At 46.6% G+C, this 24,190-nt stretch overlaps 1 protein-coding gene across 1 annotated transcript in view; it reads right to left on the bottom strand.

The window, feature by feature from the left end:
* Window positions 1-9,496: 9,496 nt before the first annotated feature.
* The window catches only part of LOC120837787 (procollagen galactosyltransferase 1-A), a 621,404-nt gene continuing 606,710 nt past the window's right edge, over window positions 9,497-24,190 (bottom strand). Inside the window, exons 12-13 of the mRNA XM_042292499.1 lie at window positions 20,956-21,159; window positions 9,497-12,617 (exon numbers count right to left, since the gene is read on the bottom strand). Coding sequence (XP_042148433.1) covers window positions 12,401-12,617; window positions 20,956-21,159 — 421 coding nt within the window. The 3' untranslated portion in view covers window positions 9,497-12,400. The remainder of the gene's footprint in view (window positions 12,618-20,955; window positions 21,160-24,190) is intronic.

Here is a 24,190-nt window from a genome sequence, read left to right as displayed (position 1 = left end):
TAGTGTTAGAAGAATCTTGAGCATACAAAAATAATGTTTAATTCAACTTCTAAAGGTTGTGATAAAACAAAAAAAAAAATAGATTAAAAAAATATTATGTCATTAAATTATAAACATTAATGACATTAAGAACATCATAATGATAGAGATCCGCATGTGAACGATAAGTATGCCTTCTTAAAATAATCCAGCCAAGGTCGTTAAGGTTATCCCCAAGCTTCCTTCTACTGGTTCACCTAACTTATTCTTAATTTATTATATTGACTGTACCTCAGACGGATAAAACACACGTAAAGGGGACAACTAATCGAGGAGTTCAAATGAAAATAAACCTATAAAGCAGTTCATATAAATTTACCTGCGTCCGCTATAATCACAAATTTAAAAAGAAAAAGGATAACTCCAGAATACAGCAGTCTATTATAAATAATAGCCGCAGTTTTATTAAGCACTTTTTACTGCAACAAAGAGCTGTTACATTAACACTCACAAAAGTTCCTTTTTTTTTCTTTTAACCATCTTTTGCTTTGGGAGAATGCTTTTCTTTTATTACTCGGGTGCACTGCGGCGAAGCAAGATAAGCAAAACAGCGATACTTACTTCGCGTTTACAGCTTCACCGCAGTACAGAAGAGCCCGGCGAGAAGCGCCCTTAACACAGCTAGCTTACACGCAAAGAGACTATTAGCGGCGAGATGTTTCGGTGGCGCCCTTTTGTGGTTCCCTCTCGCAACGTCATTACCTCGGGAACAACAAGTTCGATGGTGTTTGCAAAGAGCATGATGAAAGCTTGAAATCATTGCGCTCTCAAAGCAATGCTGCCAATACTGCCAAAGGTGAAGTTCTTCCATTCCTCTTATTTCTGTCGAGGAGAAATCTTTTGCCGACGTCATAGTCAGCATTCGGCCAATCGTGGAAGGCCCATCAAAGCGACGCTTTCAATCGCGCACGTCGCCAATGGAAACATAACAGATATTGCGAAAATGTGCGAATACTGTCAGTGTTTGACACTAACAGAGAGATCAAACAGGATAGTACGTCATTTGGGGCTAAAAGCGGAAGTTCCGAAAATTCGCACAAGCCCATCATAACCATACGGGCATGTAGCGGGGCCTTAAGGCCCTTACGCATATTTCCGTCTGAGCGTGGTGCATTTTGTAGCGACACGCAAATGCGTAGCGTTGCGAAGAGCGCTTGCGCCAAGTTCGTATACACTATTGCGTTGACACGCAGTCGAGCGCAGTCAAGAGTCAATAATGTGTCTTAGTAGATCGTTCAGGAACTTCAGTCACTCCCGCTGCGCTACGCGCTACGACCTCCGCTATATGTAACGTAGCGGAACCATCATAATAGAGAGTTTTAGTAGATCGTGTTTTTAGGCCACGCTAATCGTAGCGAGAGCTCGCACTGCCACTTCAATGCATGCTCTGAAGCGCGCGCTCGTAGCGGTAGCGGGCCTTTGAAAATGATCTACTAAAACTCCCTAATAGGTTTTAGTAGAACGTTCGCAACCCGCTACAGATTACAGCGTTACGAGAGCTAACGCAACGCCACTAGCGGCACTTTAAGACGCTAATAGACAGTTTTAGTATAGCGTTGCTGGCTCTTACATACGCAATACGCAATAGTATAGCGTACGCTAGAAATGACCTGCTCGGACGGAATTTAGTTGTGCGTTACGTTTGCGAGTGAACACCGCGCGTGATCTTGGTTAAATTTGCTAGAGCCGTAGAATTCCGCGTGCTTATAGTGCAACCATGCTCCTGGAAAGAAATATTGAAAAAGAAGAAGTGTCCAATCATTTTATTTCAGATTAAACCAAGCCACAGCTGCCTCGTCAAGCGCACGTTTCTGCGGGGTACCGAGGCTACGAGTGCGTAGCCAAATTCGATCACGGAGACTCCGTCACTCGTCCCGTGGAAACGGCACCTTCTATCAATGCTATCGCGGAATGAAATTCATGAGCCTGATGTCCAGTGCATAGCGAGAACTTCGGCGATTTCTTTCAGAGTCGTTCGTCCGTCGGCGATGAACTGTGGGAATAGGCTTAGCGTTGAGCAGATCGCAGCGTCGACGCACATACCGAGCGGCGAACATTTTCACTGTGCACACCTTCAGCTGCACGGCGATCTGATTCGACCGCGGTAGGTCCCAGAAAGAATCGCCGAGCTGAACACCACGCAGTTTCACGGAACACAGAACTTCGAAAACACCACGCCGCCCTTGCTGCGCCAGTCGAGGCAACCGCCATCTTTAAACTGGCGCTCTCGTTGGGTCCGAGATCTCTCGAGAGCGTCCCGCAAGGCCCGCTAGCCAGCTACGCAAAATCCCCAGCGTTGCGTGCGTGCGCAATACGCAAGCCCTTTTATTGCGTTCTGCGCATGCACACTCACGACCCGCAATTTCCTTGCGTACGCAAAGCTATAGCGTACGGTCCACTAAAACTGTCCAATGCCCGTGTCCCACTAGAGCGACAGACAGAAACAAACGACAGCGACAAGCCTCAAACCAGAGTGTTTCGTGATTTCAGAGGCTTTGTAGGATAAAGGAGGCTATGCTCAAACACGAACATCATGCACGCGAGGGTATCTTTGGCAGGATCGCAATCGCTCGTGCTTACTTCACGAGCACCGAACGACTTAACGCCTGCCAAAGGTACCATCGCGAGCATGCTGCATGGGTTTGAGGCTTGTCGCTGTCTTTTGTTTCTGTCTGTCGCTCTATTGGGACACGGCATAAGGCTCGTGTAAAACAGACTTGTAAAGCAATTTTTTTGTATTTTTTATTAACGCCGTTGTCTTAATAGAATATTTCTTTCTTTATTGAATCACATGCTAATCGTTTTTTTTTTGTACGTAAATGACTATTAAGTGTGTAATTGAATACAACTGACGGCAAGTTGTCCAAGCCAATTCGATATGAGTCAAGCGCCAAAGCCAGCAAGAAAAATCTTCAAAATTAAATGACAACAACCGTAGCTCTTCTGTTCTGTTGTTGTTCACCGAAAATTAAACGCCACGGAAATCCCTCATATCCGCCTGCTCGCTCGCTTCCTTGGTCGGTTCTGTCCTCACGACAAAGCGGCCGAGCAGGAAGCCGCATCCTTCGCTCAGAAAACAACAAACCGCGAAGCTTTTTTTTTTTTTTTTTTTTTTCATGGTTGTATTTATGTTTTCTATGAATCGCTACTTGTTACAGTCCTGGAGCGGCTTTGTCGGGCTTTTTCTCGCAGCTGCAAGATATAATCCGCCCCTTAGAACCGCGATCGCAAAGCGGACAGACCGGACAGGCGCGGCGTGACGGCATCTTGAAATGCGTCCCTCGCTGGCTCTTCCTTATCTCGCCCAAGTCTCGTTTTCGCGAGACCCACGCTAGCACGCCGCGCTACGTTCGTTGTTATTTCTTTTTTGTCAGATAGCGCTTTTTCTGCCAGCTTCCGCAGTCCCGCAATGTTTCCGCTAGCAGCGCGCATGCGCAGTAGCGTAGTTGCTCTGGCGTATAGCGTAGAGAAAGAGCCAAAACGATCTACTAAAACTCTCTAATAAGAACGCGCTATCGTCGCTAGCGGCTTGTCAATAGCCAGCGAAGTTCACGGCAACATGGCGCGGCCCGGCGACCGCGTCCAAGTGGTCGATCTTGGGACAATCCCGCTGGCTTTCCCGACATTCAGTCCAGGTTGAACCATAAGAGTAGTTTTTGAAAAACTTGTCACGCGCATTTCTTACCGCTCCCCAAAACGAAAAAGCCATTTCCGCGAACGGAAAACCTGATACGCGCCGTCCCGTGGCGCGAGCGAACACGTGACCCTCCTCTCCTTTCTCGGCTTCTGATTGGTCGAACGCGCAGTGAAGATGTTCTTTCTTTGAGATTGCGCCGGGACCCGACGACGGAGGCAGCTGATGGTCGCTGACGGAAGAGTAAACCAGACAGGACTCCGCGGATAGAAAAAAAAAAGAACACGTCTATTTACAAGCGAAGCTCATTTTCGAATGTCCCAAAAAGGTTACCGCACGTGCTGTCCTTGTCTTCTTCTCCTCTCAAAGCGTCCCCTCCCCCAGCTCGCACGAGCGTCACCAGTTCACCCACACACAGGGGCGCACGTGCAAACGCCAACACGCTATGGAAAGAAAAAGAAGCTCGGTCCTGTTCCCGCGTCCACCCACGGTGATGGCGGGGCCGATTCTCACACCTCCCGACTAAGTATATTTTTTAGACCCGAAATGTCAAAAATAATATATATAACATCTAAACTCAAACGCGAACGCATATCAGTCACACCTTGCACAGAGTTTGTGACTCGACCCGCAAGAATCCAAACTATAAGAGAAATTTCCCCCAATATGCAAATCATATGCTAGTAAAGTGATTCTTACTGTGCCCGCCAAGGCTCCAAAGCAGCGACAAATCTCACGCCGAGACTAGCGCAGCATCTAGCCTCCTAGCCTAGGCCTCTTTGCCAACAGGTTATTCAAGCCACCCAGATTTCGGCGGTGCTTGAATCGGACGGTGTGTAGCTGTTTCCGGAATTTCTCCGCGCAAGAGCGACGACAGTTTATACTCTGTCTTGATTTACGAATCAGGAAAGGGCCTCGCAGGTGGTCGCCGTTGTCGACGCCTTCTACACTCCCAGCTCTCTCATACGTGGCCGGCTGGCAGGTGGTCGAGTCTTCATCGGCGTCCTTAGCTACAATCTGGGACATCTTCATCTCGAAGACGGTGTCCTCGTCACTGTCCCCGCTTTCCCTGACACCTTCACCGGCCGGCGGTGACGTCAGCCACCCTAACAAGATGTCCGACTTCTTGTCGACACCCACTTCCTTGCCGTGGTCGTCATCAGCTTGCCAGAACGTCTGCCAACAAAGAAAAATATCCGGTTCTTTTTCGTCGTCCACGTTCACGTTCTCGTCATGGTCATCCTGCCGCCCAGGCGATAAGTTCGGTCCTTCGTCGTCCACGTTCTCGCCGTCGTCGTCCTCGGCTTGCCGGAACGCCTGCCGCCCAGACGATAAGTTCGGTCCTTCGTCGCCGTCCACGTTTTCGCCGTCGTCATCTTTGACTTGCCGGCATTTCCGCCTCCCAGAAGATACCCTCGGTTCTTCTTTGTAACCGGCGCCCACGTTCTCAACGTCGTCGTTATTGGCTTGTAGGAACTTGTGCAACCCAGGTTAAGATGTCGGGACCGGCCAAGACGTTGTCGAAGTTCACACATGGGTCGTCCTCAGATCGTCGGGACGCCTGCCGCCCAGGCCAAGTGCACGGCCTTTCGTCGTCGACGTTCACCTGCTCGTCGTGGTCATCCTCGGCTCGCTGTGACGTCCTCCAGGCACGAGAGACGTTCAGCTCATTTCTGTCGTCAACGTCCGCCTGCACAGACACGCAGCAGCGATTGTTCTTCAACGACCGTTTCGTGTCGTCGGCTTGTAACAGAATCTGAGGCACCTCGCGGACCGATGGGTCCCACCTCTTCTGATCTTGGTTGTCCAAGTTGGTACCGTCGGTCTTGCCCACCTCGGTCGTCACCTTGTCGGGCTCACGACTGGAATCTTCCTCCACGGTGACATTCTTGGCGTCTACTCTTTTCTTGTGAAACAGAAGTTCTTCTGGTGTCTTCGTCCGGGGACATTCGCGGGAATAGTGCCCCAATTCCTTGCATTTAAAACACTTCACCCGATAATTTTCCGGTACGATGCCCTGCCTTGGGCTCTCGCGTTTTTCCTTGAGAGAAGTGGTGGTTTCAATAAAGGGCCTCCAGACCTCAGCTCGAGACAGTCCGAGCTCTAACAAGACCCGTTCTTTGACCGCACCATACCCACTTCTTTCACCCATGTTCAGCCTATTCACTAGTGCACGCATGCTCTCCGTGAAATAAGGTCGCACAAGATATCCTCTGAGCCGCTCAGGGACTTCATATCTCTCGAAGACGTTTTCTACGCCATCAAACCAGCTCGGCACTAATGTGTCGGACGACGGCATGGGAGTCAGCACTCCCTTCATCAATCTCGAAAAGCGAAAAACTTCATCTCGGAGGTTGAACTCCATGCCGCCTCCACTGGCTCGCCTTCGGTTTTCTGAGCGTAGATGTTCTAGCTCTAGCTCGAGACGTAACAGCCGTTCTTTCTCCCTTATAAGTTCTATCTCCTTTTCAATTGAGCTGTATGATCGGACTCCTCCGTTCCCATCCCCTTGTGTCTGCGAGTTTGCCACTAATCCACTCAAAGGTGACAATTCACCTGGCCCGTCAACATCCCTATTCTGACCCCTATTCTGCTCTGGCGTTAGAACCGGCATCCGCCGCTCTGCGCTGTCTGTATCCATGGCGGGCACACGTCAAAGAATCACCTTACCGTAAGGTCAACGACTGCCGCTGGATCACAGACGCAGCCCGCTGCTCAGAATAGTCAGGCACGAAATGGTGTCCGAGCTGTAGACTCAAGCGTTCCTCGCTGGAGTGGGACGGCATCCGACCAGAGGTAGCTCTGCCACCACGAAGTAGCTCGGTGGTCCAATCTTCAAGGAGCTCGGTGGTCCAGTCTTCTCTGTAGAAGGCTCCACCAGTGCCGCGTCAAGTCGCTGTCCGCCGATTCCGTTGTGAAGATCACGCCGCCGGGGTCCGCTGACGCAATCCTGTCGACTGCGCCAGTGAAGATGTTCTTTCTTTGAGATTGCGCCGGGACCCGACGACGGAGGCAGCTGATGGTCGCTGACGGAAGAGTAAACCAGACAGGACTCCGCGGATAGAAAAAAAAAAGAACACGTCTATTTACAAGCGAAGCTCATTTTCGAATGTCCCAAAAAGGTTACCGCACGTGCTGTCCTTGTCTTCTTCTCCTCTCAAAGCGTCCCCTGCCCCAGCTCGCACGAGCGTCACCAGTTCACCCACACACAGGGGCGCACGTGCAAACGCCAACACGCTATGGAAAGAAAAAGAAGCTCGGTCCTGTTCCCGCGTCCACCCACGGTGATGGCGGGGCCGATTCTCACACGCGCCAAACGCTTTGGAAAGTTGAGCGAGTCTCTATACCCTCTCGCGTCGTGCTACTGAGCCTTGCGGTACGGCGCGCGTCGTACTGCAAGTGATCGCTCCTGGCCGCAAGGACGCCGCAACGCACTCAAGCGCGTTCAAAGCGCGAATGTGTGTATGGGCCTTTATATTTTCAGTGTTAACAAAGGGAAAACAAGTTTTGGCGTAAGTTTGGCGCCAATTCCTCACATTTAAGCTAAATGTAGCAGGATGTAGCAGGGTAAGTCCTTTGGCGCAGTCTGGCGCAAAAGGGCGCAGTAATCACATCACTGTAATGGTCTGTGCATACAGTTCTCAACAGTTGCCAGGTCTACGCGTCCGCCGAGAGTCCTTTGTAAGCAAAAAGACCAAGGATTGGGGGGGAGGGGGGGGGGGGGTTAGGCGGCAACGGAATAAAGCACAAATATTAAGCTAAGCTATAGGGACAGCACGGCTTTCAACACCCTAGGATAGAGCAGCACCGCTCTACAGGCTTTGCCGGTTCTAGAAAATGTCTTTTTGGAGCCGGCGTAATGCGGCAAAGCCCCTAAACGAAGACAAGTTAGCTCAATTTAAGCGAAGGTGTGTTGCCACTTTTTTGTTCTTTTGGAGATTATGCTACTCAGTGTTTTGCCATTACAAGTTCAAGACACTGCAAATGATTAAGGAGAGCGCAAAAAAAAATATAAGGGATGAAAATTTTTTTTTTTTTTTTTTACGTGGAGTTTTGTTATTTTTGGAGAAGCCAGCTGCACCTCGGCATTAATACCACAACTACATTAATGGATAAGCATATATTTTTTTCCATGTTCGTAAAATGCATTTAAAGATGGCCATTTTGATACATTTCGGGCTAAAACGTGCTTGCTTGACGTGTTTCGTAGCTTTGTTTTATGCACTTTTATTGTAATTTTTAATATGTTGTAAACTTTTATGAAATAAGTAGGAAAATTACTACTACGTGGATGTGTAGGTGTGAAATCGACAGCTGTACAGATTACCATATGAAACCATGGCAATATCCATGCCTCGAGCTTCGAAATTTCACTAATCCGGAAGAAAGTTAGCTTAGGTGTTCGTATATAGCTGACTGCTCTTGCCAAGAAACTGGCTTTCAGGTATATTTTTTACATAGATATAAGAATATGACCCGGGGCATCGTTGTAGGATCTGATGTGGAAACACCCAGGAGAGCCAGACGAGCTTTGGAGTGGGTGTTGCATTTGATGCCGTTTTGGATAAGGATGTACTGTGCAATGGTGACACCTCCTGCCATTGGCGGGCGTGGTGGAGAGATGCTCGCTTTTTATTACAGCGGAGCTGTTAAGGGCTAGTTTCCCCAGGATCGTGTCCGTCCTCAAATGACCTGATAACACAGAACACAGCTACCACCATCTATGAGCGACGGCGGCAACCAGGCAACTGGCTTGCCGGTTGTCTGGTTGCCGCCGTCGCTCATAGGTGGTGGCAACCTTTCCAGACTTTCCACTCTGGCTTGCCGACTTGCGGCCGGCCATTACTTCCTTCCTACCATAGTACAGCTTCGCTGGTCTTCCTTCTTCACCAAAGTGGAAAGGCTGGAATTTTTTAAATGCTTGTCTTCGGGTACTCTGGGACAAAAAGAAAGCCAGTCTCTGGCGCTAATCACGCGGTTACTCAGCCCCACTTAAACACACACTGGAGACACACCTTCGCGTTCCGTGTACGGTTCCAACCGTCACTGAAACAGACGGAAAAGCGTACAGATCCCCGAAGAGAGAGCTTTTTCTCTGGATTTCCTTGGCTCGAGTCTTCCCCTTAACGAATATCGGTTAATATTCCGACATCTACCTCTTTTTGTGTGGGAATGTTTGTAGACAACTACAACTAAGCTTAAAAAGTAATTTGCAATTTGTGGGAGCGAGGGTCGGCCACCAAGCCCAGAGGCCGCTGCCGACCGCCCAGAGTGGACAACGTCTGAGGCGCGCAACAGCGCACGAAGGACAGGCGCGAGAGGCTATAAAAGGGGGGACATGCCCACGGAGACGGACCGAGGGCACGGAGACGCGTAGGTCGAATGCCCGGCATTGTTATGCTTCAGTACTAACAACCCTTTGCTTTTACTTTAATAAATGTAATTTATTCTTGTGGAAACCCCGGCGTCGTGTTGTTCCTCCCGGATAGGCATGCAGCAAGGCAACCCTACCACAAATTTTAGTGAAAGTTATTCGGAAAAAAGTATTTGGAGTAAACTACAAATTACCGAAATAAAAATGTCACTCAGAGGAGTAGCGAAACTGCAGTAACTTGAGTGGTGTAGCTGAGTTACGCACAAGTTTGAATACAACGCAGCAGTACAAAAACTAAACAGGCAAAGTCCATAGTAAGTCTAAAATAGGAGAAAAAAATGGGTTGAGTATTATGGAGTTAGTTGGCCCGCATGCCTGTATTTTTTTGGCTTACAGGCGAAGTGCACGTAAACATATGCACTCCACGTACGTTGAGGGACAATTTCCGCTCGATTTCGCATTTTATTCTCACGTAAGATAAAGGGGAACATAAACCCAAGCAAACACAATAATAAAAGAGTTAAAGACTGACTAGCAACTGTAGTGAAAATAACTAGCAACCGGCAATCTTCGTCACATAAAACAGTGCAGGCAGACAAACATAAAACGCGAAACGGAACCAGGGCAGACGAAACTACAAAAGAAATACAGAAACGGCGAAGCTTCCTTTTTAAATGACCTAAGAAAAGAATAGGACCACAATGAGTTTTTTTCCTGTTTGCAGCAAGAGCACAGGGTAACAAGAGAAGGAGGGAGGGAGGCAGAGTGAGAGCGAGGGTAGGTGCTCCAAACATTTGCGAATAACTTAATGAAAACAGCACGTTGGTCGTTACGTGAATGCACAGCAGGAGGCTAGCACAATGCGATAGGAACATCGGACGATAACACACGCGTACAAACTAGAAAACCAAACATACAGACACACTGGCAGTGTTTGGATTTCCCCAAAGACCACAAAGCAACGCTTTATAATCAAGCATAATTATAAGAGAAAAAACACTACTCAATTACCGCCAGGTCTTTGGTTGTTAAATATTTGACTCCGTTAATTTTGTTTAACCTACCTAAAGTCTTTTTAGGCGAAGGCATGAAAGTGACTTGTAAACGGAGATTTATACCATTAAACAAAATTGTACGAGCTGTCGGCATCATATACAGCTGCAATACAAAATCAGGATACAGCATCATTTGGCACGTGTACAACAAAATAATCGAGACGCGGCAAGAGAAACACCAAACATGAGATGCCGTAAAACGAGATTCTTCAACATGACTCCCTAAACGTAAATAAAAGAAAAAGGGACAATAGCTGTATGCAATTAATGATTTGTGCGATGACATTAAATCCCAAACCTTCTGAAAGCTCGCTACAAAGCTTATCATAAGAGTTCGCTTGATCGCTGTTGGAGGCACAGACACCGAAACAGTTGAAGACTAGTCGTAAACAAAATGGCTGATTGCAGTTTTTTCTTCTTCTCGAATTGTTGTTCATTATGAAAAATAAAAAAAAATTTGTTCAAGAGAAAGTAACACCAGCCCTAAAAAAAACATACATGTATAATAAGGAACACCATGACACAATCTTACAAAGCAACGCCAGAAATGTGAAAAAAAAAAGGAAAAGAGGTAATCAAAGCAAAAGGCATCAGTTTACGCCATTCTGCATGCGCAACCCTTTTCTATACAAGTGAACAAATGCCTGCCATGATTTGAGCGAAGGTACTCGGTGCGTAAAAGTGGTCGACTGTTAAAGCTGCCAAGGAAATAGCTGTCAAAGGTGCAGATAAGAGTAACTATAGATAGGGCCGCGTTATCCCGTTTATTTTGTCCGGCCACTTGGAATACGCGGCCCCACCGCCAGCCACCTCCGTATATACCTCGAGTTTAACATGAACGAAGCTGTCATTAGCGGGATGCAGTTGAGTGAGGACCATAGCGAGGCGCTGTTTCACCGGTCAACTCGACGCCGTCGGTCCATCGCCTCGCTATAGGTAAGCGACGACAGCAATTACATTTGTTTGGTCCGACGTCACTTTCAACACGTTGCCTGGAAAAATGCCTATGCGATATGCTCAGCGGCGGCATTTGCACGAATGGGACAGTAGTGCACTGATTCGAGAAGAGCCACGCAATCACGCGCGCCCAGCTTATCCGCTTCTTCATCTTCTAGCCAATCACAGTCCTCAAATCTCCATTGGATGCCCCGCAGCGCCCGCAGTCATATTGATCGACAAGTCAGGGGGAAGCCAGCATAGCCCCCGTCGCCTCTGGGTATGATGAATTTGTAAAGAAAATAATAAGAAAAAAACTTACAAGACGACCCTCTTTTTCATTAGCAGAAAGCAATTTTCGATTACTGCCGTAGTAAAAATAAAACTAAATTTAACTAATACAAAAAACAGAGTGCGAGATACTAATAAAAAAAAAATTAAGATGTTTCCTTCATTATACGAGTAATAACTTTAAAAAATAAATCACGAGGGAAAAAGATAATATATCCAGGGGGCTTTATCGTCTGCTCCAGTGTATAGGCGTAAGCAAATTAAGAAAGGAATCGCCCTGGGGCGCACATTTCTTCTTTGTTATGTTGTTAATTAAGTTTTAACGGCCGTCGCTCGGCACCGCCGGATCGGGACATTCGGGATATGGAGCCTAACATTATTTCAACCATCGTTACACGCCCGAGATAGGAAACTACGGGATTTGGGTTTCAAAGTACACTTGGAACATTACCGTGATTTCCTGTCCAAAGCGGCAAAAGTTGGACCGACAAGTCGAAAAAAAGATTAAGCCGGCATTTTTCTCAAAGTACAAATGGCACGGCTCTCTCGATCAGTGTACTATGCTGTAGCTATAGAACATATTCAGCAGCTCGACATATTAATACAAAAAAGCCATATTTTCTCTTGAGAAGGCGAATAGCTTAACGATTTCATATTTATTACGTATTTAAAACGTTTTCCTGCCTCGGCATCACTACGCTAGACAGAAGGCCCCTGACGGCACGCAAAGAAAACGCATTGTCGCTATAAATGATCCGTAAACCAAGTCACTGCTGACGAATGTGCGAGTAGCCACGTGATGACTCTGGTAACTGCACATGTGCGAAGAGCTAAGTTTTAACGAAAGAGCGAGCTGAATTCCCACAATTAGCGAGCGCAACGTCTGAAAAGTGCCATCGCCGCAGAATGACGTCAAAGATATATGAGTGTGTCAATAGCTTAAACTTCGACTAAAGCGTGGACCCAAGAATGGCAGCGTGTTATCGTTCTGTTGTCAAACGAATGTGACAACTCTGACGTAGCTGCCAAAAAAACAAAACAAAAATCAGTTCACAAGGAGTGTGCCGCAAATTAGAGTTCGTCCTTGTTCGTGACCACAGGCGGCAAAGGCGCTGCTTTCGACAGATCATCCTTGGCCTCCTCCGCAGCGAGGGCATCGACGACCACGGAGTCTTCCGTGTCGCTGATGTAGTTCTCCTCCCCCGTGTAATGCGTGGGATAGACGAGCAGCGGGTACACCGAGAACGCCTTGAGGTCCCGGTTCGGAAAGTGAGCCGTCCAGGTTGCCCTGTCGAAACAGAAAGGGACAGACACTCAAGAAAAAGCGTTAGAAGGATTCCGACTGAACTATGTTGCCTGGATCACATCTCCGACTGGTGTGTTCAGAGCGTCCTAATATGTGGTTCCTCGAATTCCGCCTTCATGACGTCATGGAAGTGCGATACTGTTACGTGTCGCGATCCAGGCGATCGAACAGCGGCGGAGGTGAACACGGCAGGCGCCTCTTCTGATCTGGCTCCCTCTCAGCTCGACAATCTTCGGGAGTTGCTGCATGCAGCAACGAGTTGGGACGCTGCGCCGGCAGCGACACATCACGTTCGCTCATACTTTTTTTTGCCGGAAATTCAATGACCGATTTCCGCCACATCCGACAGCACGACACGGCGGCTCCTCTGACGTCATTTACTGCACCTTCAAAATCACTTTCTATATAAAGGATGCTCAACACACCAGTCACATGCAGTCGCGTTCTTCAGGTAAAGTAACCAAACAACACCTAAAAAAAAAACACTACAAAACCTGTAACAGAAGTCAAACTTGAGACTGTACGAAAGATAGGAACTACGCTCCTTTTCACCAGAACATCGCAAATGGCTAAAGCAACGCGTCCTCCGCGAGCCGAATAAAAACCGCTCTCCACGTGGCGACTGATGTTGATTGGGGCGAAGCTCTGGTGGTGCTTGTCTGCGGAGACGCTGAGCCGCAGCATGCCGAGCCTTTCGTTCGTTTTCATCCATGTCACGCTGCGGTCAAATGCTCAAATGCGTATATAAGGAGTATTCACTGGGCGCCATATTTCTGGGTGCTGCCTAAAGCGCACGCTCAGAACAAGCCCACATTAATAGGCTGCTAAGACCGGCAATCCTGATGGTGTGAAATGCACGTTGCAAAAGAACCGTGGAAGCTCGCCATCAGCACGCGCTCAGCAGTCACGCACACAACTATGGCCGCCAGTGAATACTTCCTATAACCGCGTTCCATACCACACACTCTCTCTCTGAGATGGATGAACACGAACGAAAGGCTCGGCATGCTGCAGCTCACCGTCTACGCAGACAAGCACCACCAGAGCTTCGCCCCAACCAACATCATTCACCACGTGGAGATGCGTTTTTTTTTTTTTTTTTTTTTTTTTTGCGCTACACGAGCACGGGAGCACGTGCTCACGTGCTCGTGAGAACGATCACCCGACGCCGGACATCGGACGAACATACGGACATGGCTAGCCCCTAAGAAGCTTCGCCCCTAAAACACGAAACGAAGCACGCCACAGTTCTGTACAGGAGAAGTGCACTCCGAGTTGACATGCCTCGCTCTGGTTAGCTAGCTATGGTTGTATATAGCTTTCAACGTTGACCAAACTACGTCGAAAGGGAGCACAGTGCAAACATAAAACGACAGGAACATGGTCTGGAACGCCGCTAACACATTACTGAAAAAAAAAAAAAAAAGACGGCTGTTTTTGATTTTATTTTTCGATGACCTGCAAAGAGCCTGCCAGCGGAGAGACATCCATCTGCACACTATTGTTCAGGCGTTTTACGTGCCCCTCCCTCATACAGTTGGCCGTCTCGTACCGTTTTGTTTCTCTAGAGGGCGTGCGTGAGTGTATAAACAAGGCGCATGCGATTCACGTAGACCTCCAAGTGCAGGGTTCCCTCTTTAATTCGCTTCCTGCGAGTGGAGGGAAAACGCGCTGCTGAAGTTCACCGGAAACTAACGTCTGTGGAGGAAAATGATGAGCGGTAGCTTCGTGAGGGAATGGCGTTGGCAGTATTGGGAAAGATGAAAAGACGTCCATCGTAATGGGGGCCAGAGAAATAAGTCTGTGGCGAATGACGGCCTTGTTTGAGTGCATGATGGAGTGGCCGAGGACCCAGGCGGTAACCTCCTTTAAGAAGGGCATTCAAAGGCTAGTGCCGCGTCATGATAAGTGCCTAACACTGTGCGGAAACTACGAGGGGAAGTGGCTCCATAGTAATACGTACCCGAATGTTGCGTTGATTAAAGCATTTGATATCACCCTCGTTTTCTTTACTTAGATCATTGAATGTTATAGATTACCGGTATCTATGGTGCCAAACACTGTGCAGATTCTATCAACAAACTCCTCGTTTACGCGAACACTTGCTAAAAAAAAGATAGAAAACAAAACTTTGATAAACGTCACGTTAGAGTTCATGTTTCCTACACGGATGTCCCGATAAGAAGGTTGGCGCATAAATGGTAACAGTGCAAAATGAAAATCAGCCCAAACACAACACCGAGAATTGACACGCTGCGTTAGAGTATCCACTACACTACACCTACTGCAGTCACCATGGATACCGGTATGTTGTGAGCGTACGTCGTGGGAATTTAGGAATTACACTCGGACAAACACACACACGGAAGAATAATTCTTAACAAAGTATCAATTTTCCTTCCTGATTTAGTGTTTTCATTCGAATCACGCAACCGTGTCACCCAAGAAGCGGTACACGCATTGCGTAGGCGGCTCAGCAGTACTATTCCAAAACGCTGAAAAAGTATAGGTCGTGACTTTTCAGGAACAGTCCACGCAACCGAACCTCGCGTGCTTCGCCTTATTCCACAAACGCAGGGCAGCCTTATCACATTTCAATCTTTTTTCCCTTTCCCTAGCTATTCTCGCTACTAACACTAACACTGCAGCTATTCTACCTTATCATTTCTTTTCATCTGGCGAATGGTATTGCCCCTCCCCTTATTTTGCCCACAAACACACAGACGTATACGAAGTGCATATTAGCTTCCTAGGATAACGTAATCGACAAAACACCTGTCTTTCAATAGTCCCGCTCTTTCTCGAGACTACCGCAAATAGCATTATTGCAGTAACAGTTCACACGCACGACAAGTCGAGAGCAAAGTACAAGAGAGCAGCTGCTAACAAAACTACAGTTGACATGGTTTTCTTTTACCCTGAATCATAGCGTTGGCTGTGCTTCATCCAAATTAGGATGTATCGTGTATCGTGTAATGAAATAAACCCATGCTGATGTCGTGTCATTAATTAGCGTTTTGCGGGCGTTGATGATTTGCTCAGCAGAAATAAGAAAGACAGCAGGCAACGCGGGAACGGTCATTTTTTGCTGCGGCACAATTAGCATTTGTTTTCTTCCTCGTGCTTCTTGCTGAGACGAGTACGCAAGTTTGAAAGAATTAGGGCGCGGGCAGAACGTTATCTGGGAGTTTTCCTGAAAAGTTTTCTTCAACTGGCGCTCCGGATTTTACCGAGGGCCCTGAGATGTTCTGAAGTGGATTCTAAATTGGAAGGTAATTACGCATTCCCTTAATGAGCGGTTACATGGCGAGAGATTAGTCTCTTGTGTGCTTGTATGTCCGTACACGAGACGACGAGTACGCCGCTCAAGGAGTGAAAACTGTTGAGCCGTTTTTTGAGCCGTGTTGGGCAAGGTTCACGGCAAAAAGTATTTAAGATTTAAGTTACGAAATACCAGCTTTATAAACGATTTAGGGCCGGTTGCACCAACGTCGCTTAGCGCAAAGCGGAGCTTAGCCGGGAACTTAAGCTTAGTTTCGGTTTCGTTCGGTTGCACCAAACTCGCTTATCGCTAAACCTAGCACTAAACTACGCTTAACTTAAGCGCCCAACATTGGGCGCTTTGCTTCTGGTTGTTTCTTAATCCTGGATTAAAAACATGGCGGCTGGTTTGTCACGGTCGACGCGGTGGACGAAATTGGTTGTGCAAAGTGTTTTAGGCTACATCAGCGTGAAAGTCTCGACAAAATGACTTTCGATTGTGACAAGGATGCAAAATATTGTCGCGTGAAGTGTTGATCGACCCCTGCTTTCAAGTTGGCTCTCCACTTTCAGGGCGTGTTAGCCCTAACCGAGAAACTTCCGGAGCTGTGGGGCTCACGTCTGTATTCCCGTTGGTTCTTCTGTCAACGAGCTTGTTCGTATGTACTTACTAATTTTCGCATAGCCGTAACGTATTGTTATTTACCACCTTGTTTATTTACACTTGCAGCGCGTATCCTTCAATCTGATCAGCGCGTTGAATAGTGGCAGTACATGATCTCGGCGATCAGCTGATTGTCGACACCTCTGCCGTTTGCATTAGATTGCGGCGCTTTTAAGTAATAAAACAGCGAAAATTCAATTTCTTTCGTTTTCTGAGTTTTGAGACAATCTTCAGTGAATTTTCCTTATCTCGCGAGTAGAATCTTGGCTTCAGAAAGCTCTATCGTTCCATAACTGTTAACTTTTTTGGTGATCGCCTTTTTTTTTATATACGTTGCTTTATATCTTTCATTCGTTTCCCGAGAACGAGATACTGTTGTTTCCGAGTTGTGCTCTGTGATAGTGTTTTCCCTTTACTTTTGTCGTTTGTTGTCATTGTGACGATGGTTGAGACTATATACCGGAACACGTTTTCAATAAAATTCAGTTGAAAGTTGCGCCTTGTTGTGTCCTCCGTAACTGTTTTGGTGATCGCGATTTTTTAGGAATATTTTGCTTTATATCTTTCATTCGTGGCGACGACAAATCGTAACGACTACTACGTTAGATTCGTTCATTGCTGTATCGGGGCAGGCTAGGGCAGGTGATGCGAAGAGACGAACGTTCTTATCGGCGCGATGTGATGTACTAGTGGGAGTTTTTTTTTTTTTTTTTCTGAACTCGACAGTGTGAAACTGAAGTCCGTTTGAGGCTGCAGCGGATGTTCAACGACGGTACAGTGCAGTTCTGTCACCTTGCTGATAGCAACGAGTACCGTCGATGCAAGGTCTCGTGACCCGACCTCTCGACGACTTCTATTCGACGATTTCCGGGCATTTTCGCAGCTGCCGTGGCGAGTTCGTCACTGTTTTGAACTTCATCGGTCTCAGGCTTGACTTGGTTTTAGTAGTCATCTTACCTGCCTACTTATATCCATGATGTTTTGTCTTCAACGATGTAGTGAGTAGAGTGTCCTTCTCGCGTTCGGTGAGTTTTGGGGCCCCCGATGGCTCCTTCGCCTCAAAATGTGAGCACGAAAACTACTACCACTGTCAAAATATCCTTTTATCGACCGATATTAAACACACAATCACAGATGTAAAGAGCATTCGTGTTTATTTGAAGCTTTGACTTCTGTTATTGAAAGTTAAACGAAAAAATGATTGAATTTGGAGACCTTTAATTTGTTACTCACCGAAGAAATACAGCGAAAAGCAGACGCCGACGACAACTACTACGGCAGTTGTTTTTTTTTTTTTTTGGTTTACATTGCATGATTCCTCTCCGCCAATCGTATTCGTCGCTCTCAGCGTTCCCTAGTTTGCTCTGTTTGTCCCTAGATTCCCTACCCAAATCCAGCGTTTAGCTAGGGGCTCGTCTGTAAAGCCGGCTTAACGTTGGTGCAACCGGAATTTAAACCCGTGCTTACCTAAGCTCGGTTTAGGGCGCTAAGCCGGCTAAGGAAAGCGCCGCTCTGGGTTAAGATAAGCGACGTTGGTGCAACCGGCCCTTAGAGTACTATTCAGGTTACCTTTCCTACAAAATGTCTTGAGTAGAAATTCAGGCACGTCGCCAGGGGGGGGGGGGGAGGGGGGCATGATTCCCGTCCTCCCCCCCCCCCCCCCCCCCCCGAAATCTTTCATTTTGCTGGGACCTCCTCTCCCCCTCCCCTCATACAGCATTTTGTCAAGGGCTGGCCCCTCCCCTCCCCCTCCCCTCCCCCTCCAAAACAAAATCCTGGCTATGTACCCGAGTAGAATACAAATACTGCGGAACGTAATTTAATTACTTTTGAGGATACTTCTGCATCGCGTAATTTTGTGTAGTCTGCAGTGACACTAGAATGTTACATTTGCGAGCAGCGGAAACAAAAAACAAAATCGATTCTATGCAGTCCAGTACTAGGAGTAGCATCACACTGGTGCATGTTACAAAAGTTAAAAAAGAAAGTAGGTCGCTCAAGCCATAGCCACATAGCAGGAAATCCCATCTTGCGGTGATTTTATAACGCACACCTCGGACTCGTCGTTTAACTAATCGTACAGAGAAGCCTTCCTGTCTTTCTCGTGGTTGTCAACCTCTTTGCTTGTTTCTCATATTAAGAAGAGCGTTCAGAAAGGGCATACAACCTGGGGAGAACTCTTTGTTTCCACATTTTGAGGGATTACCCGGCGCCTAGCTTGTTTCCTGCCTCGCTGTTATAATCTACCTCCTCATGGAAGGCTCAAAGTAGAGCTAGCTACTCCCTCCTCCCCCCCTCCCCCCAGACAGTTATCTCGAAAGAAGCTGACAAGCTAGCCGTAACAAAGTAAAACAGAATACAAAAAAAAAGAAAAAAAAAGAACTGTCATTGTTTATATTTTTTTTTCTAATTTCCTTCTATTTCTTCTACTTTGGCCCATATTTATTTTTCGTTCTGTGTCTGACTGTTTCCGCTTCAAGTTTGCAATCGACTCAGCTTTGCGCTGGGGTGTGCCGAGCCCCATTCGCGTAAAATATACCCGCGACAAATTTTTTAATAGAGTAAGAAATGTATTTTAGGTAAGAAGTACAAGATACTGAGAAATGCAATTAAAATAAAGTGGAAAATACTCTCGATAATATGTATTGGCGAAAGATCGAATTGCAACCAAAAGTATTTGAAATACAGCATATTGAGTAGAGTACTTAAGACAGGTACAATCTCTTTAAAGGTACTGGGACTGTCGGTGAAACGAAGACGCGAATATGGACAAGAAAGTTCTAATGTCCATGTGATGTTCCGCCCGCGACTCGATTCCTTTCAACTTTCATGCTTGTATCCAGAAAGAGAACGAAATCATTACAAGACAGAACAAATGTTTATTTCTGCCGCAGAACAAAATTTTGTTTCCGCGTTGTCTGCCTCTGTCTCTTTAGTAAAACGTGCGAAGGAACGATCCGACTTCAGCGAAGTTTCATTCCATTATGAGCTAAGTAATAGAACGCAACACAAAAACAGCAAATGTGGCGCAACGTGACGCCCACACACTACCATTGCGGATAGAAACAAAGCAAAGCGGATGGCAGCTTCGTTAGCAGCAAATTTGCTCCTCCATCTCGATTCCAAGCGCGTATCCACAGAACCCCGGCGAAATAATAAAAACCACCATCTTACAAAAGAAAAAAAAGAAAAGAAAAACGGATCTGTTTTACAGACGAAACTTGTATTAAAAAAATATTTTTAGTTATTTCTTACTTTTTAGGCAAGACCTTGCTTTAGGCACTTGCCTCAAAGCATGCTTAACATAGGCGGCAGCAGGCTATCCAATACCAATGTCGAGAGCAAAACAGTCATTTTAACACTTTTCGCTTCTCCAACAGCAGACCCCGCTCATCGATTGTTTTGAGACTAAAACAAAGGGGAAAACCTCAACAGGGAGCAGGAGGGCTAGGAAACGTAAATCAATGGTTCCCTTTCAGATAATCTATCCACTCTGCTCGGGGCCCGAGCGGACGTTCTAATGGCGGAAAAATACGAATTTTCCCCACACACCAGGGAAACGGAAGATCTAGGAAATGATAGAGCAGGCGACAGGGACCTTATTTCCACAAATTGACCCACGTACGGCGCCTTCGGTTTACGAAGTGGAGGGCGCGTAATGTAAGCAATCTTCTTGAACTCCCGTTGCCAAAGTTCGAACAGAACTTGTCTGACTTCTTTTTTTTATATATACATAAAAAGAGGTCTATTAAACTTGGGCTAAAGTGGTAATTTGGAAATCTAAGATAGGACCTTGTATTAGTTTCTTCTTTTTTTTTTGTGCGTGAATCCGGTATTTTAGCGCCCCTGCGTTATATAAACAAAACACAATATTTTACAGCGGAGCTGTTAAGGGCTAGTTTTCCCAGTTTTGTGTCCGTGGACAAATAAATCTCGACACAACGTTCTGGACAGCTACCGCAATCTATGAGCTACGGCGGCAACCAGACAACCGGTTATCACCAGAACTAGGCGATCTAAGAAAACACTTGTGGGCACCCTGGCGGCTCCCCAGCCCAGTTGCCCGACTGCGAGGCAAAGGTGCCGAACTTTTCCCGCGTGGCGGCGACGTCACGCCAGCCATGCGCACATCGCGTGCGCCGCCTTGATAAGGCGCATTAGAGGCGGCGCACAGAGAGTCGCTGCCTGGACTCAGGCGCCGCTGGTAACCATGTTAATCCATTTAATGAACATGTCCATGTCCCATTAAATGTGTTGTAAAAACCGTTGGCTCCGTGTTGTTCCTCCGGGTCGGGTATGCAGCAAGGCAAACCGACCACACACTTGAGTGCCCCTTCAATGCTTCCGTGCCCTAAAAGTCAGATTACGCGACCAAATAACTAAAGGCGTCCATACTCGGGGTGCTTGTCGAACATGATGGGCAGGTACTCGTCCACGGGCACCATCTTGGACAGCGGCTGGGCGTCGAGCAGCTTGCGGGCCCCGGCAAGCGTGAGCGCGTAGCAGAGGGTCCAGTACGAGTAGTCCACGTGCACCACGCTCTGGCTGCCCTTCACAAACGGCTCGTTGGCACCGGACAGCCTCTTCCGGCCCAGGTAGCTGCGCCGGAAACGATTAACGCGGTCAATTGAAATGCCTAATAAGGCAGCTTGGTTTTGCTGGTCGCCTGGCCCTAGACACAAGCGGGTTCTGCTTTCGCACATGCCAGCCCACTTTGTTTCCACTCTTCCGCGAATAAACTATATTTTATTTCATTCCTCTTAGGGGTAAAACACCAAGAAAAAGAGGACGAAACGGGAGGTCCGTGCCCTGTGCAATGATGAGCTAGACGGGGAGGTGCGACGATTGCACGGACGAGAATAGAGAGCGGTCCCGCGATTCAGGCCTACAAAGCGCACCAGAAACGGTATGCTGGAACCCGTGCCACCCTGTGCTCCAGCACTAGAAAACCAAATGTCAATTAAATGGGCAGACTTAGGCTTCTATCACACTCTGTAGAGGTATTGTTCAGTCGCAAAAGAAAAGACGACCCTCCCCCAATTTTTGTAAACACTTTTTGCCTCCTCCGTTTTATTAATAATCAAATTTCCAAGGATTTAACTACTAGTATTTGTCGGTTGGTGTTGCTACCAGCTTACAGATGGAACCATGGTAATGGTTACACATGAGGCATGACGGGTGGGATCGCGCTTCGCTGGTGCCAGGAGAAGCGTGCGATTGCCTTCCCTCCCTTTGTAGCCCACCCTAGCTGTCTTCCTCTTTTGTTTTGTCCTCATTTCCTTGGCGAGCCGTCAAGCTAGGATTAGCCAAGTGCCCTTCCTTCGGACGAAAACGTCGTTTACTTTAATTTTTGTTTTCACGCTCAAGCACGCTTGGCGACCGTCGTAACATCGTCATTATACGTATATTTTTCACGTCGAAATTTTAGATTTTTGTCACGTATCCTTAATAAGCTTTTCTTTTTTTTTCTAATGCGTAACATAACTACATCAAATATTAATACCGTTTAGAAGTCCTTTTCTCCCAGATTTATTAATCCAGATGCTAATCATCTCTGACTACCATAGGTCGTAACATAATTAAATATTTACTAGAAGAAAACAAAGAACTTATTATTACCACAACGTTCCAAAATGCAGCCCGACGTAAGAAATACGTATATATAACAGACGTGATTAAACACGTCAGATATTTATTCTGTTAGTGTCAAATAGGAAAAAAACCTGCGGTTAGTTCGTCGTAACTCTGTAGCGTTTTGAGCTTACGTGAAGTTAATCCTAGGACACCTAGCACTAACTTCACGTGGGCTCAAAACACTGAACAGATTTAGGATGAACAACTCACCGGAAGTTTTCCGTATTTTTATTGTTCAACTGAAACTAAAAGCAGGTACACTGTGCGAAACGACGCGACCATGAAATGGACACATTTTCGTATTTCAGTTAGGGTATTGACGATCACCAAATTTTAAAGGTCAGGCTGGAGGTACAGTGTGAGCACTTTTCATCACACGAGTAATTTTGATGACAGCCTTTCAATTCTAATATATATATATATATATATATATATATATATATATATATATATATATATATATATATATATATATATATATATATATATCGGCGACTGCTTCTTTGGGTTGACTGCATGCGTCGTCATCTCAACTCGTGCGCTAGGCTGTGCGCAAACACTTCGGCGGCAATAAAACTTGGGGTTCCTTAATAGTCTGAGAAAAGTGCGAGGAAGCGCCGATGTCTTCCTCCACTGCGCCACGCAATGTATACGTACAGCAATCACATCACGGAAAAGAAAAACACGTTAAGGTTAAAACAAAACACAAAATTAGCAGAGGTTGGTAAACCAAATAAAAACGAAGTCTACTGAAAGCCTCAGAAGGCGGCCGATGTTTCGCTAATATAATAACAGGGAATCGTAAACGTCTTTCATTTTATTTTTTGTCATGTTAAAACCACATGTATGGCAATATACTTTTTGCTAGATTATTGAAGTTCAAGGAAAGTGCGCGAGTGTATAGTTCCACGCGCTGCGCGCACTGCCTTCTGCAGCAGTAACTATACTAAAAATAATAATCCAATACAAATGGCACTTCGCACGTGCATTCATCAACATCTTAATATGGTTGTTCACTTCTAATATATAATACAGGTCAGGCGAAAGCGTGCAGCGAGTGTACTTACGTTCACAACAATTTTTTTTTCATGCTAGGGTAATCTAGCGCAAAATCTATACCGCCATGATTTTTTTTGTTTTTATCAGCTGCAACTGCGTGCTCTTAGCTTAAGGACGCACCCTCGGCTGCATGATCTCCTTTTCGCAGCAGGAAAAACTGTCAAAGATAAAGCTATGAGCTGAAGATTCTCGTATGAATCTTCAGCTTGGTCGATTCATTCTCGTATGAATCGACCAACGGGAACGGCAGATTCCTTTCTCTTTTTTTTTTTCCTTTTATAGTGCCAGCACGATAGTAGGGCGGTGCCAGTTTAAAATATGGGCAAAACTGAAAGATTACAGAAAGTAGAGTGCACGAAATCAAATATCTCAACCTCCCCCCGTCCTTCCCCAGGCATACGTCGGCCCTTGACCTATCTCGAGTGGGCTATATCTGGCCCCAACACTCACATGAGTTTGAAACCTCTGCACATTAGTCAGCACATGGCCTTGCACTCGGTGCGCGAAGTGAAAATTCTTACCCAGACGGTGCCAACAGCCAAGGGGCTTGCGGCCAACACATCCATCGTGCCATTACATCCATCGACCGATTACGTCCAATTTCGTGCCATTACATCCATCGTGCCCTTACATCCATACTGCCAGCACATCCATCGTGCCATTACATCCATTTCTGGCCAGTTCATCCAACGTGCCATTACATACATCATGCCGCTACATCCACCGTGCCATTACATCCGCCGCGCCATCACATCCATCGAGCAACTTCGTCCAAAAGCGTGTCATTACATCCATTGTGCCGTTACATCCATCGTGTAATCACATCCATCGAGCAGCTTCGTTCAAAACGTGCCATTACATCCATCAATCACGTAGGCTTATTTCTTCGTTTAAGTATGCTGTATAATAGTTTACATTCTTTTGAAAGTTACACGCT

The sequence above is a fragment of the Ixodes scapularis genome, unplaced genomic scaffold (assembly GCF_016920785.2).
Source record: "Ixodes scapularis isolate PalLabHiFi unplaced genomic scaffold, ASM1692078v2 PGA_scaffold3__209_contigs__length_174095766, whole genome shotgun sequence".
Classification (NCBI taxonomy): domain Eukaryota; kingdom Metazoa; phylum Arthropoda; class Arachnida; order Ixodida; family Ixodidae; genus Ixodes; species Ixodes scapularis.
The sequence above is the reverse complement of the archived record's forward strand: the minus strand, read 5'-3'. Positions and strand labels throughout refer to the sequence as shown.